Source organism: Protopterus annectens, chromosome 9.part0 (genome assembly GCF_019279795.1).
Source record: "Protopterus annectens isolate FY-2018-M chromosome 9.part0, PAN1.0, whole genome shotgun sequence".
Taxonomy (NCBI): domain Eukaryota; kingdom Metazoa; phylum Chordata; order Ceratodontiformes; family Protopteridae; genus Protopterus; species Protopterus annectens.
In genome coordinates this window covers 426,556,412-426,573,367 of record NC_056743.1, presented here as the reverse complement: position 1 = coordinate 426,573,367, position 16,956 = coordinate 426,556,412, and the positions used below count along the sequence as shown (strand labels likewise).

Sequence of the window (16,956 nt, the reverse complement as noted above, 5' to 3'; positions counted from 1 at the left end):
TGGAAAATGCTGACATTGGCATGCTAGTTTCGAAGGAAAATGGTGTGATGAACTGAGCTTAGCTATCTGCTTACACTATGTGTTCTTATCTACACACAAGATGACACTGCCACAGTAGAACATTTTTAAATCAATTTATGATCCTTGCTAACCTGATATGTTGTTGAGACATTAGAAATATACTTAGCAGCAGACTTGTCTGGATAAGATTACACCATTACAGTTACTTACCTGGACAGAGTCTACCAATGAATAAATAGAAAATGGATAAAGAATACGAATTATATTAAGACGACTTTTAACAGAATCACTTTTTTCATCTAGTTTTGCTGACTTGAGGTTCTACAGAAAATTGCTAAAGACAATATCTCCAGCAATGTAATCAATAAAACAAAGGTAGCTTTCCAACCAGTACATTGCTGAAGTAATTTTTGATACAAGTAGTTAGGCTTCAGGAAGAGGCTGAAACTGGTGGTTTAGTGGTGTTGATGTTGTGTGTGTGTGTGTGTGTGTGTGTGTGTGTGTGTGTGTATATACTGTCTGAGTGTTTGTACGCACATGTGTGTCTGTCTGTCTGTCTGTATGCACATGTGTGTGTGTGTGTGTGTGTGTGTGTGTATACTATCTGAGTGCTTGTACGCACATGCGTGTGTGTGTGTGTGTGTGTGTGTGTGTGTGTGTGTGTGTGTGTGTATATATATATATATATATATATATACTGTCTGAGTGTTTGTACGCACATGTGTGTGTGTGTGTGTGTGTGTGTGTGTGTGTGTGTGTGTGTGTGTCTCTGTATGCACATGTGTGTGCGTGTGTGTATATTGTCTAAGTGTTTGTACGCACATGTGTGTGTGTGTGTGTGTGTCTATATGCATGTGTGCGTGTGTATGTTCTCGTGTATGGGTGGATGACAGCAGTTTAGTGACCACCATATGTCTGAGCCCCTGCACAGATCACAGTGAAAATGTATGATACCCATAAATGTAAACATGCAAGGGACTGATGTTAGAACATAATAATATAATACCACTGTTAATCACTCTCCATTAAAATAATCAAAAAATGGGAGGTTTGTTGTTAACTAGAATTAAAGTGGTTGATCCACCCCATCCTAGATTTCCAGATAATTGCCTGTTGTCTACTTGATCACAAGATCATTACCCGATTCCAGATAAGGCCTATTACTTGTTGGTAGAAGCCCTCATCTAGAATGCAAACCACTGATATCAGTGGTTTAAGGCAGAATTGTGGTTGGCACTATAAGACGGGACAATATGCTTGCCTTTGAAAATTGTAGCAGAAATGTTTCCCAACAGAAGATCTTTATACACTAAATCTGATACAGTTAGTTGTAGATGATATTTGTATATGTTTAGCTTATTTCATTATTTTTAAAGTATGCACTCATAAACAAGTCTGACTTTACGAGGAACATTAGTAAATCTAGAAGGAGCAAGGCTAAATCTGAGAGCCAAAATCATAGCAGTAGAAGACTAAACCTAAGGACTGGGTTTGTATTTGAGATCTAAAAAGGTAAACAGCCTACAAAAGCTTAAAAATGAACAAGCAAGGTATCCAAAATGACAAAGCAATGTATCTTCCTTAATATAGTGAGAAATCTAATTACTGTATTTACTTTCTGCATACATGGAAAGAAGAGGCAGATGGTTCCTTCATTTTATCCTGACCATATTTGAGAGGAAAATACCTGAAAATCAACAGGATTCAGATCAGCTTAACAACATATGTTAATTCTAATCAAAGAACCTTCTAGCTTCAGTTTCACTTGAATTAGTTGTACCATCCCTAACACTCAATAACCTTGAATCAGCACCAATCACTGCCCAGTGGGCTGCATTATCACATGTGAACAGTACTTTCCTATGGTTTTGTGGAGTGTACAGCCCTGGTTTGGATACAGAAATCTGGTCTCTAGGCACTGAGGTCCACCACCAGGTGCAAATAAACCAGTGTGTTCCCTTTAAAACTGGAGACCAGAAGAAGATCTTTGTTTCCTTCAGAGACCTGCCTGAACATTCTCGGAGCTGGGATATTCAGCTCCTGAAATGGAAGAAAAAGTTTCAGTTCCGTGTTCCAAGTGTATATTTGGGTAAATGACAGGTCACTTCCCAGTACCATGTACTGACGGTGGTCAAAGCGAAAAGGCTGTAGCACCATACAGCCCCGAGCTGGCAAGGTCTGTATGGCAGTAAAGTGAGAGCCTTCCCACCGAAGCACTTTGGAGTCACCGATGAAACGGGTTAGGAGTAAAAAGGTATCCCTATGGTGCTGGAAATGTTTGACCATCTGTACATCCATCATGCCAGCTATTTCACTCTGCTCAATGAACTGTTTCCGTGATCCATTCCACTGATAGATCACAGGGGCTTGTGAACTGCTGGAGAGTATTAATCTATGTCTGTTGTTGATCTCCACATATTCTACGTCTGTGTCCCGGTGCCAGGGATGCAGTGACTGGTGAGAATAGAATCCATTCCGGTCCCAGTGGTATAGGCTAGTTGAACCAGCTTTGGAGCTGTCTGCAATAATGAAGTACCAATCTTTGTCAATCTGGAAGGCTTCAATGTCATTTGGCTTGCGGATCTTGGACACATCGATGTCCTGGAATTTCAAGAAACGCTGAGTATTGCTGTCCCACTTGTAAATGAAAGACCCACCAAACAGCTGAGCAACAACTACAATCAACTGATTTTGGACAATGATGGGTTTACAATAGACTGCAGAACGAGCTAAAATAAAAATAAATAAATAAATATAAAGTAATAAATACAATGTGATAATAACTATTTGTATACTTTATAAATTAGACATTTTAGACATTTCAGCTGTAGTAGTCTAAGGATAAAATCAGTTATTTGGCAGGATAAATGCATTTTATTTCCCAAGTATTTAGAAACAACATATTTCTTACACAGAAAATACAAGGCTTCCAAGCCTCGATGCCTCACAGATCCCAGGATTAGCTGGATAATGAAAGCATCAGATTAAGGATCATTTATAAAACTTGCCTCCTCCCCAAGATACACTCTAAATAAGTGTTACTTGTTTTGTTCAGTTTGCTGTTTACTTGAAAAGGGGACGTAAAAAGCCCAAAACTCATGTTGCATACCTTTGCACAGGGCTGTAGCCATTTTTAGGCATTTAAAGTGCTAGTGTCTGCTGGAATCCAACTTCTGTTGGCTCCTAGGGATTTGAATTTGTTACATTTTTTGTGAATAAAAAAAAAAGGTTAATCAGCAAATTTCTGCAACCTCAGATTGACTAATAACTCCTGACAATGCCTACAATATAACATGCTGAATAACCTTGAGGATTAGCGTCACTTTAGTTCCTAAAAAAGTCAACAGTCGAGACCTCTGTCAGTACTAAAAATCTGATTCATACTATAAGCATGTGAGTCACAATCAGACAATCATTTATTTTAAGTAAAGATCAGCTAACTAGTGGTTCCATACCATTTTATTAATTCCTTTCCGGGTCCTCCAATTCTTGACTCTGTGAATCCATGTCGAACACTATGAAGCTGAGATCATTACACTATCCTGGTAAATGAACTTAAGTAAATAAATTAATGGATCATTGGCAGATGACATGTTTAATTCTATTTTTTCCTTACATTATCACTATTGTGACTTCAGAGGTTCAGTTCTTGGGAGTTACTTAACGGTTCTTTTTGAGAGTTAGGATGTCTTAGTCAATGAAGGCAAAACATATCTGCTTTGAATTAACCGTCACCAAATGTAATGCAGTTTCCTTCCAGACTGCTACTAACTTGCCACTCAGTACACCATAACAGGGTATTTAAAAAATATAATTGTATAAAACTAGCAAATGTTTGGCAGTCCAATGTGGACAGGAAAACAGGCTGTGAGAATTTTGTCTCCAGTATGCCAAAACAAGCCCCAAAACATTGATGCAGTTACCAGAAAAAAATGAAATGATTTGGATATTCACCTGGGAGAAGAATGAAGTGCATACAAAACAGTAAATGAATTTTGGGTTATCAGTAGTAAGAATATACTTCAAAAATTTGTTACTGAAATGTTGCCTTAGAGAATCACAACCAAAACTAGCTGAACCTGCGGTCTTAACAGATAACAAAAAAACTTAAAAAACAAAACTGTTAAAAGGTGCAAGAACCAAACCAAGGACCAATGAACTTTTAATTGCCGTTTTCGTACAGACATCTTCAGAATTACAGCAACACTAAGACACTAAAAAGCACACAGCAATATATACACATATCAACCAATGAAATCCATCAAACAATTAAATGTAAGAAACTCCATTAAAATCAATTCATTCTTAAAGTGCCCTTAACTTGCTGGATTTGCTTAAATTGTTAATTAAGAACAACTGTACCCTTCTTGAACAGTTACAAACATCTTTAAAACAGAAGGAAGAGGAGCTTATCAGTTATTTAAATATGCAACCGATCTCCGTTCTAACTATGAACAGGTTTTCAAAGGTTTAGACCAGTTTGAAAAGACTATAGTGGCTCGGAAGAAAAATAAGTTAATAAAGGATTTGGCAGCATATAGGACACACACTGCTTATGGCAGGGACTTTGTTGCTGGTTCGAATCTTAAAGGTGTATCTGGGGCTGTTACTGATACTGTGGAAGAAACTATCTCTTTAAATTCAAATGAACAGGTAGGAGGAAGTGCTACTACGCTGACGTCAACGAGCGCACAATGGTCTCTCAGAGTCCATGACATGGGTTCTGTAATGGTGCATTTAGATCCAGAAATTAAGGAATTACCTTTACAGCCTAGTAGTTAGGCTTCAGGAAGAGGAAGAGGCTCAAACTGGTGGTTTAGTGGCATTGATGTGTGTGTGTGTGTGTGTGTGTGTGTGTGTGTGTGTGTGTGTGTGTGTGTGTGTGTGTGTGTGTGTGCGTGCGTGTGCGTGTGTATATACTGTCTGAGTGTTTGTACGCACATGTGTGTCTGTGTCTGTCTGTCTGTATGCACGTGTGTGTGTGTATACTATCTGAGTGCTTGTACGCACATGCGTGTGTGTGTGTGTGTGTGTGTGTGTGTGTGTGTGTATGTATATATATATATATATATATATATATATATATATATATGGCTTGGGAAACCAAAGGAAACTGTTTTAACATCTTTTTATTCATTTAACTTCAAAATAACACTGTTGTATGGTAAAGTAAGCACATAGGAATATTTTATTTGTTTCTCTTATACATGTTTATGTAGAATTTTGTGGTTATATTATTTAGAGAGGGTGCAGGGATTTAGTAATGTTTGCATAAATATGCTTCTCATTATAGTTCATAATGTACTGTGTTAAAGTGATAATGCATTTTATATTAGTTAGTAGTTTGCTTTAATATAAAACTATGATAGTGTGGGTTTATAACCAGGGATACCTGTATTCACCTATATATTTATTTTAACATAGGGTTGTATTTTAATATGTTTTTTTTTTGTTTTGTTTTGTGTGTCTCTATGCATGCGGTTTATCTATAGATAGCTAATCCAAATATTAAAACTTCCTTTTTTCAATTTATTTTCATATGTACTGTAATATTGTATTTTAATTTGATTTGCTTAAATATACTTGATTGGGGAGATGTAGCTCAATGCAGTGCTTGTTAGGGAATGTTTAGTTTAGGCTTTATCGTAGTTAAGTTAGATTATATAGGTCTCAACTAAGGAACATGTTTGAAATTTTATAATGTGATGTTTTCCTGTTTGTTTCTTTTCTTAAACCTTCTGTTATTCTATATTACACAAGACCTATATATGTCCTGGTCCGGAGTTAGAGTGGGTAAGCACTGGTTTAGGATGGGATATATGGATTGCTTCAGATCATGTATGGTTTTGAATATATTGTATTTTTAATCTTTTCTCTCCAAAACCTTTATTGTACAGTCAACCTTGGTAATGTGGGAATTAGATTCATGGAATGTTACAGGGCTCCAGAATTTAAAGAAGAGGAAACTATTGTTACGTGTATTGTTGCAGGCTAAGGCATGGTTTATTTTACTGCAAGAAATGCATTTAATGAATGATCAATGGGTTGATATAAAAAAAAAGAAGTGGATCAGAGAAGTAATAGCATCGGAAGGTAAGTCAAATAGTGCTGGGGTAGCTATAATTATTAAAGACCAATATAAGGACAAAATTTTAGATTTTAATACAGATAAAGATGGACGATGGTGCTATGTTATTCTGGCATATACCTTATTTGATAAACCTATTTTACTTTTTAAACATATATGCACCTTATAATGATCAACAAATATTCATAACATCATTGTATTCAATTTTAACACAATTTGATAGATACCACGTAATTGTTAGAGGTGATTGGAATGCTTATCAAAATCCGAAGTTGATAGATCTTGTCCACACAAAGCATTTAATAACCATGCAGTATTGGCACTGGATGATATTAAAGAAGACTTTCAACTATATGACCCTTTTCACTATTTAAACAATGCTAATAGTACAAATAATTTTACATTTTATTCCCCATATCATAAAATGTGGTCCAGAATAGATTTCTTCCTGATTTCAAGAACATTGATTAGTTTAGAACCTATAGTTGTTATACATGCACGGTATTTATCAGATCATTCGAAAATTTCACTGAGTTTTGCTAAAGAGATAAAAGATACCTTGCGGCAAAGAGGCTATAATTGGTCTCTTAATCCAAATCTGCTGAATAAGGAAGAAATAATACAGGAAATTACAAAATACCTTAAAGACTTACTGGTTAGTCTAAAGAAACAACAATATGCCCCATATATTGAATGGGCAACAGTTAAAACACAAATAAGAGTGATCCTTTTGCAAAAAGCCTCTTATTATAAAAAAATACTAAATAAAGATATTCAAAACTTGGAAATGAAAATTAAATTATTGGATCAACAACTGATTCAGAATTTTAATGAACAAACAGAGAAAGAACTATTTAAATGTCAGAAGGATCTCTTCTTAATACAAAATAGTAGATTAACATTTCAAGAATATAAGATGTTAGCGAGATATGCTAATCACATTCAAACACCATCGAGAGCGTTGGCTAGGATCATTAATCAATCACAAACACCCCTACAAATTTCGGAAATACAATTTAATAATAAAATATATTCTAAAACAGAGGATATTATTAATATTTTTGAGAAAATATATACAAAAATTTATGATGGGCAAAAGGATATGTTCTTGCATAGAATCTGTGAACAATTTTTACAATCAATTAAGTTTCCAGAAATAGGAGAAGATATTCAAAATGATTTAGTTAAACTGATATCTGAAGAAGACATAGTATATACAATTCAACATATGAAATCACATAAATCACCAGGTCCTGATGAGATGACAGTGGAGTTTTATAAAAAGTTTGCGGATATTTTTGGTAAGATACTTTCAGTTATATTTAATTACATAATTAGGAATACTATTAATGATCCTCATCTTAATGCCTCAAAGACTATTTTTATACATAAAGCCAATTCAGATCCTCAAAACCCCGATAATTATAGACCGATATCATTAATGAATGTAGACATGAAAATTTTAACCTCCATTATAGCATCTTGACTGAAGAAAATCATGACTAATATAATATCCAAAGAACAGGCTGGATTTATGGCAGGTAGATAAACCAGTGATAATACTCTTACATTACATACTATGATAACACATGCTAAACAAAATAATCTTAATATCTATGCCCTTATAATTGATGCACAGAAGGCCTTTGACAGGGTTGATACAAATTTTTTGTTTGCTCTTTTACCTTATTTTAATATATCCCATGAATTTGTTCAAATGTTGCAAATATTATATAGTAATCCCTATACTACACTGTGCATTAACAGAAGCCTCTCCAAAAGAATACAGATTAAGACTGGAACACGCCAGGGCTGCCCTTTGTCCCCTTTACTATTTAATCTTATCTTGAACCTCTGTTCTTATATATTAAACAGAATGTCTATCATAATGTCCCAATAATTTATGGAACTAAAATCTTAATGGCAGCTTTTGCAGATGATCTTAATATGTATTGTGCATCTCCAATATCTGACACTGACAAATTATTGAAGGCTGTTAATGATTTTTCAGAAGTCTCTAACTACAAAATTAACTTGGACAAAAAACAATATTTTTCCTTTAAAGACACCTAAACCTTTTTCATTATTGCCTTTGGTTGGGCAGGTAACATTTAAAGAAAAAATTAAATATTTAGGTATTGAGTTTTCTACAGACAATAAAGACTTCTACAATAATAACATTAAAACAATTTGGGACCAAATAATGTCTGATTTCGGGAGGTGGAAAAATTTACGATTGCCACTACTACCAAAAGTTTCAGTTGTCAAAATGAATGTGTTACCACGATTACTTTATATTTTTAGGTCAGCCCAATTAATACATTTGAAGACATTTTTTTAAAAAATTCATAAAGAATTGGCTAAATTCATTTGGGAACCAAAAAAAAACCCAGGATATCTTATGATAAATTAATGACCCCAAAAAAATAAAGGAGGACTGGAGTTGCCTAAATTCAAATTGTACTACCTAATCGGGAACTCTAATAGAATTCTAAGAATTGCCAACATGATACAAATACTACTGACACCAACTTGGGTGATTTTGAATTCTAAATATATTTTAAAGTTAAACATTAATCCTAAAGCAATACCCTTTTTAGGTAAAGATACTTTGAAAATTTATGGGATTACTGAACACATTAAAACTAACATATTATCTATACAAGACCTTTGGATCTGGGTCAGTATATGATGGTTTTTCAACCCTTTCATAGGAATCATAATTTAAAATTCAACAATCAATTAATTGATCTTAAAAAGTTTCCACTAATAGTTAATTTAACTTTAATTGATATATATAAATATCTGGACCGCTCGGCCAATCAAATAAGACAAGAATTTCACTTACCCAAAAATTATCTTGTTATTTTGAGACAAATTAAAGAACTTGCTATGAGCTACTTTATAAATTTTAAACCTGAAGATGAAAATGTTAATAAATGCTTTGAGTTGTGGCAAGCCCTCCAACAGGATATTAAATATATAACAACAACAAATAAATTAATTAAAGACTTTAAATTTCATGATAAAATTCTGTTATCCAACTATTGGGAAGAGAAAATTTTAGTGACAGACAAAAGTAATATGCTAAAAGCAATTGACCTGACTATCAAATCTACTTCTCTTCAAAAATTGATGTATACCCAGTTGATGATATGGAATAATGCATATTATACAAGCCTTACCCTGCATAAATTTAATTTTAAAAACTCTCCAACTTGTCCATACTGTAAAAATCAACCGGCTGATCTTCTTCATATGTTCTGGAGCTGTAAATGCATATATAAGCTTTGGAATTCCCTCGACTCAACTTCAGAAGATGGGTTACCAAAGTACAACGTTGTCATGGAAATTTACGATTTTACATATTCCTCTGAAAGAACTCCCTAGATCACAAAGTACTATATATATTAATATTTTTCTGTTAATGAAGCTTTATATAGCCACTAATTGGTTAGACCCATCTAAAACATCTTGGGAAAGCTTTAGAGTTTTGGCAACAAGGCATATATTAGCTCATAAACTACTCTTAAGTCCGAATAATAAAAACATTAATAACCCAAAAATTTGGGAACAGATATTTAATATTATATTAGCATAACACTTTTAACTTGAAGGTATTCACATTTATATACTTGCTTGGAGAGAATTTTGTATTTAAACTGTATATTACTGGAAATGTTATTAATTACTTTTTGTTTTTTCTCTATTCTTAATGTTTACGTGGAAGCATTCTTGTAAATATTGTATATTTGTTTGGTGTGATAGTTAGTTATATTAGTTAGTAGTCTTTTGTTTTGTATTTTTTCTCTTAAAATTTTGTGTTTGTTTTTACTTGTGTATGAAAATAATATAACAATAAAGATTTATTATGGAAAAAAAATGTGATTTTTTTTTGTTCAAAAGATTGACACAGTAATGACAGTACTATAGGTGTATGCATGTTTGGCTGTCACAGGCCTAGTCTATTAGCTCTGGTTTCTTTCTCATGAATTACCCTTTCTAGTTACCCCTCACATATGTTACCATATTGTCACTCACATTAAAGGGACATCTGGTCCATCTTAAACAGTACTGGTGTTACAGGATGCAGGGGATTCATAGATGGCTGGTGATCACTGCAGGTATTTTTTGTCACCAGTCTAGTCACTGTGCCATCTCTCAATCAGCACCTGTGCACAATATCTCTCAGTGGCATTACTATGTGCTTCATACTGTGCATATTCACAATGTCTCCCAGTAGTGTGAGCATGAGGTCCTTACTCTGCACATAAACAATGTCTCCCACTGACATTACATTCACAGTATCTTCTAGTACTATGAGGATGTAGTCCCTACTGTGCACATGTACAGTATTGCCCAGTAGTATGAGCATGCACTCTTTACCATGTGCATGCATGTTTGTTTTTGCTTATCTTGATTACCTGTGTTCATTTCCCATTGTTTTATGGCTTCTACGAAGTGTTTTCGATGAGGGGGAAGACAGGAAGTGCCTAAAATGCTGTTATGGGTGCAGATTTCGCTGTGACACTTCCGGGTGTCCGTCTGTAAAAGCGGTCCCCCGTCGCGAGTATTTCACAGGGTTTCCAGGCTTGGGAAACCAAAGGAAACTGTTTTAACATATTTTTATTCATTAAACTTCAAAATAACACTGTTGTATGGTAAAGTAAGCACATAGGAATATTTTATTTGTTTCTCTTATACATGTTTATGTAGAATTTTGTGGTTATATTATTTAGACAGGGTGCAGGGATTTAGTAATGTTTGCATAAATATGCTTCTCATTATAGTTCATAATGTACTGTGTTAAAGTGATAATGCATTTTATATTAGTTAGTAGTTTGTTTTAGTATAAAACTATGATAGTGTGGGTTTATAACCAGGGATACCTGTATTTACCTATATATTTATTTTAACATAGGGTTGTATTTTAATATGTTTTTTTTTTTTTGTGTGTCTCTATGCATGCGGTTTATCTATAGATAGCTAATCCAAATATTAAAACTTCCTTTTTTCAATTTATTTTCATATGTACTGTAATATTGTATTTTAATTTGATTTGCTTAAATATACTTGATTGGGGAGATGTAGCTCAATGCAGTGCTTGTTAGGGAATGTTTAGTTTAGGCTTTATCGTAGTTAAGTTAGATTATATAGGTCTCAACTAAGGAACATGTTTGAAATTTTATAATGTGATGTTTTCCTGTTTGTTTCTTTTCTTAAACCTTCTGTTATTCTATATTACACAAGACCTATATATGTCCTGGTCCGGAGTTAGAGTGGGTAAGCACTGGTTTAGGATGGGATATATGGATTGCTTCCAGATCATGTATGGTTTTGAATATATTGTATTTTTTTAATCTTTTCTCTCCAAAACCTTTATTGTACAGTCAACCTTGGTAATGTGGGAATTAGATTCATGGAATGTTACAGGGCTCCAGAATTTAAAGAAGAGGAAACTATTGTTACGTGTATTGTTGCAGGCTAAGGCATGGTTTATTTTACTGCAAGAAATGCATTTAATGAATGATCAATGGGTTGATATAAAAAAAAAGAAGTGGATCAGAGAAGTAATAGCATCGGAAGGTAAGTCAAATAGTGCTGGGGTAGCTATAATTATTAAAGACCAATATAAGGACAAAATTTTAGATTTTAATACAGATAAAGATGGACGATGGTGCTATGTTATTCTGGCATATACCTTATTTGATAAACCTATTTTACTTTTAAACATATATGCACCTTATAATGATCAACAAATATTCATAACATCATTGTATTCAATTTTAACACAATTTGATAGATACCACGTAATTGTTAGAGGTGATTGGAATGCTTATCAAAATCCGAAGTTGGATAGATCTTGTCCACACAAAGCATTTAATAACCATGCAGTATTGGCACTGGATGATATTAAAGAAGACTTTCAACTATATGACCCTTTTCACTATTTAAACAATGCTAATAGTACAAATAATTTTACATTTTATTCCCCATATCATAAAATGTGGTCCAGAATAGATTTCTTCCTGATTTCAAGAACATTGATTAGTTTAGAACCTATAGTTGTTATACATGCACGGTATTTATCAGATCATTCGAAAATTTCACTGAGTTTTGCTAAAGAGATAAAAGATACCTTATGCAAAGAGGCTATAAGTGGTCTCTTAATCCAAATCTGCTGAATAAGGAAGAAATAATACAGGAAATTACAAAATACCTTAAAGACTTACTGGTTAGTCTAAAGAAACAACAATATGCCCCATATATTGAATGGGCAACAGTTAAAACACAAATAAGAGTGATCCTTTTGCAAAAAGCCTCTTATTATAAAAAATACTAAATAAAGATATTCAAAACTTGGAAAAGAAAATTAAATTATTGGATCAACAACTGATTCAGAATTTTAATGAACAAACAGAGAAAGAACTATTTAAATGTCAGAAGGATCTCTTCTTAATACAAAATAGTAGATTAACATTTCAAGAATATAAGATGTTAGCGAGATATGCTAATCACGTTCAAACACCATCAAGAGCATTGGCTAGGATCATTTATCAATCACAAACACCACTACAAATTTCGGAAATACAATTTAATAATAAAATATATTCTAAAACAGAGTATATTATTAATATTTTTGAGAAAATATATACAAAAATTTATGATGGGCAAAAGGATATGTTCTTGCATAGAATCTGTGAACAATTTTACAATCAATTAAGTTTCCAGAAATAGGAGAAGATATTCAAAATGATTTAGTTAAACTGATATCTGAAGAAGACATAGTATATACAATTCAACATATGAAATCACATAAATCACCAGGTCCTGATGAGATGACAGTGGAGTTTTATAAAAAGTTTGCGGATATTTTTGGTAAGATACTTTCAGTTATATTTAATTACATAATTAGGAATACTATTAATGATCCTCATCTTAATGCCTCAAAGACTATTTTTATACATAAAGCCAATTCAGATCCTCAAAACCCCGATAATTATAGACCGATATCATTAATGAATGTAGACATGAAAATTTTAACCTCCATTATAGCATCTTGACTGAAGAAAATCATGACTCATATAATATCCAAAGAACAGGCTGGATTTATGGCAGGTAGATAAACCAGTGATAATACTCTTACATTACATACTATGATAACACATGCTAAACAAAATAATCTTAATATCTATGCCCTTATAATTGATGCACAGAAGGCCTTTGACAGGGTTGATACAAATTTTTGTTTGCTCTTTTACCTTATTTTAATATATCCCATGAATTTGTTCAAATGTTGCAAATATTATATAGTAATCCCTATACTACACTGTGCATTAACAGAAGCCTCTCCAAAAGAATACAGATTAAGACTGGAACACGCCAGGGCTGCCCTTTGTCCCCTTTACTATTTAATCTTTATCTTGAACCTCTGTTCTTATATATTAAACAGAATGTCTATCATAATGTCCCAATAATTTATGGAACTAAAATCTTAATGGCAGCTTTTGCAGATGATCTTAATATGTATTGTGCATCTCCAATATCTGACACTGACAAATTATTGAAGGCTGTTAATGATTTTTCAGAAGTCTCTAACTACAAAATTAACTTGGACAAAAAACAATATTTTTCCTTTAAAGACACCTAAACCTTTTTCATTATTGCCTTTGGTTGGGCAGGTAACATTTAAAGAAAAAATTAAATATTTAGGTATTGAGTTTTCTACAGACAATAAAGACTTCTACAATAATAACATTAAAACAATTTGGGACCAAATAATGTCTGATTTCGAGGTGGAAAAATTTACGATTGCCACTACTACCAAAAGTTTCAATTGTCAAAATGAATGTGTTACCACTATTACTTTATATTTTTAGGTCAGCCCAATTAATACATTTGAAGACATTTTTTAAAAATTCATAAAGAATTGGCTAAATTCATTTGGGAACCAAAAAAAAACCCCAGGATATCTTATGATAAATTAATGACCCCAAAAAAATAAAGGAGGACTGGAGTTGCCTAAATTCAAATTGTACTACCTAATCGGGAACTCTAATAGAATTCTAAGAATTGCCAACATGATACAAATACTACTGACACCAACTTGGGTGATTTTGAATTCTAAATATATTTTAAAGTTAAACATTAATCCTAAAGCAATACCCTTTTTAGGTAAAGATACTTTGAAAATTTATGGGATTACTGAACACATTAAAACTAACATATTATCTATACAAGACCTTTGGATCTGGGTCAGTATATGATGGTTTTTCAACCCTTTCATAGGAATCATAATTTAAAATTCAACAATCAATTAATTGATCTTAAAAAGTTTCCACTAATAGTTAATTTAACTTTGATTGATATATACAAATATCTGGACCGCTCGGCCAATCAAATAAGACAAGAATTTAACTTACCCAAAAATTATCTTGTTATTTTGAGACAAATTAGAGAACTTGCTATGAGCTACTTTATAAATTTTAAACCTGAAGATGAAAATGTTAATAAATGCTTTGAGTTGTGGCAAGCCCTCCAACAGGATATTAAATATATAACAACAACAAATAAATTAATTAAAGACTTTAAATTTCATGATAAAATTCTGTTATCCAACTATTGGGAAGAGAAAATTTTAGTGACAGACAAAAGTAATATGCTAAAAGCAATTGACCTGACTATCAAATCTACTTCTCTTCAAAAATTGATGTATACCCAGTTGATGATATGGAATAATGCATATTATACAAGCCTTACCCTGCATAAATTTAATTTTAAAAACTCTCCAACTTGTCCATACTGTAAAAATCAACCGGCTGATCTTCTTCATATGTTCTGGAGCTGTAAATGCATATATAAGCTTTGGAATTCCCTTAAGATTCAACTTCAGAAGATGGGTTACCAAAGTACAACGTTGTCATGGAAATTTACGATTTTACATATTCCTCTGAAAGAACTCCCTAGATCACAAAGTACTATATATATTAATATTTTTCTGTTAATGAAGCTTTATATAGCCACTAATTGGTTAGACCCATCTAAAACATCTTGGGAAAGCTTTAGAGTTTTGGCAACAAGGCGTATATTAGCTCATAAACTACTCTTAAGTCTGAATAATAAAAACATTAATAACCCAAAAATTTGGGAACAGATATTTAATATTACATTAGCATAACACTTTTAACTTGAAGGTATTCACATTTATATACTTGCTTGGAGAGAATTTTGCATTTAAACTGTATATTACTGGAAATGTTATTAATTACTTTTTGTTTTTTCTCTATTCTTAATGTTTACATGGAAGCATTCTTGCAAATATTGTATATTTGTTTGGTGTGATAGTTAGTGATATTAGTTAGTAGTCTTTTGTTTTGTATTTTTTCTCTTAAAAATTTGTGTTTGTTTTTACTTGTGTATGAAAATAATATAACAATACAGATTTATTATGGAAAAAAATGTGATTTTTTTTTTGTTCAAAAGATTGACACAGTAATGACAGTACTATAGGTGTATGCATGTTTGACTGTCAAAGGCCTAGTCTATTAGCTCTGGTTTCTTTCTCATGAATTGCCCTCTCTAGTTACCCCTCACATATGTTACCATATTGTCACTCACATTAAAGGGACATCTGGTCCATCTTAAACAGTACTGGTGTTACAGGATGCAGGGGATTCATAGATGGCTGGTGATCACTGCAGGTATTTTTTGTCACCAGTCTAGTCACTGTGCCATCTCTCAATCAGCACCTGTGCACAATATCTCTCAGTGGCATTACTATGTGCTTCATACTGTGCATATTCACAATGTCTCCCAGTAGTGTGAGCATGAGGTTCTTACTCTGCACATAAACAATGTATCCCACTGTCATTACATTCACAGTATCTTCTAGTACTATGAAGATGTAGCCCCTACTGTGCACATGTACAGTATTGCCCAGTAGTATGAGCATGCACTCTTTACCATGTGCATGCAAGATATCTTCCAGTAGTGTACGCATGTGTTCCTTACTCTGCACATAAACAGTGTCTCTCAGTGGCATTACCCGAAACTCCTTACTGTGTACATGCACAGTGTCTTCCATTAGTATGAGGATGTACCCCTTACTCTGCCCACGCACAGTGTCATGCAGTAGTATGAAGATGTACTCCATATTGTGCACGTGCACAGTGTCTTCCAGTAGTATGGGGATGTACCCCTTACTGTGCATATGCACAGCGTCTTCCAGTAGTATGACGATGTACTCCTTACTGTGCATATGCACAGCATCTTCTAGTAGTATGAGGATGTACTCCTTACTGTGCACATGCACAGTGTCATGCAGTAGTATAAAGATGTACTCCATATTGTGCACGTGCACAGTGTCTTCCAGTAGTACGGGGATGTATTCCTTTCTGTGTGCATGCATGATGTCTTCTAGTAATATTAGCATACATTCTTTACTCTGCACATGCAAACCGTCAACCAGTAGTATGAAGATGTACCCTCTACTGTGGACATGCACAATGTCTACCAGCAGTATGAGGATGCACTCCCTACTATGCTCATGCATAGTATCTTCCTGTAGTATGAGGATATGAGGATGCACTCCTTGCTACGTGCATCTATGACATCAACCACAGCCTAAGTACTGGCTTCATTCCGGCAGAGTGGAGAACTGCCATTGTCATCTCCTTGCACAAAGGTGGTGCCACTACTGAACCTGGAAACTATCACCCCATTAGCTTGACAAGTCTGATCTGTAAAGCCATGCAGTGTATTATTATGGATCTCATAAACAAGGACATAGGCAATCCCCAGGCACATGATCCCACTCAGTTTGGATTCATCAAGGGCAGATCTTACCT

At 33.6% G+C, this 16,956-nt stretch overlaps 1 protein-coding gene across 1 annotated transcript in view; it reads right to left on the bottom strand.

Moving 5' to 3' along the window:
* Window positions 1-1,663: 1,663 nt before the first annotated feature.
* Window positions 1,664-16,956, bottom strand: part of LGI3 (leucine rich repeat LGI family member 3) — a 480,821-nt gene continuing 465,528 nt past the window's right edge. Inside the window, exon 8 of the mRNA XM_044082968.1 lies at window positions 1,664-2,750. Coding sequence (XP_043938903.1) covers window positions 1,933-2,750 — 818 coding nt within the window. The 3' untranslated portion in view covers window positions 1,664-1,932. The remainder of the gene's footprint in view (window positions 2,751-16,956) is intronic.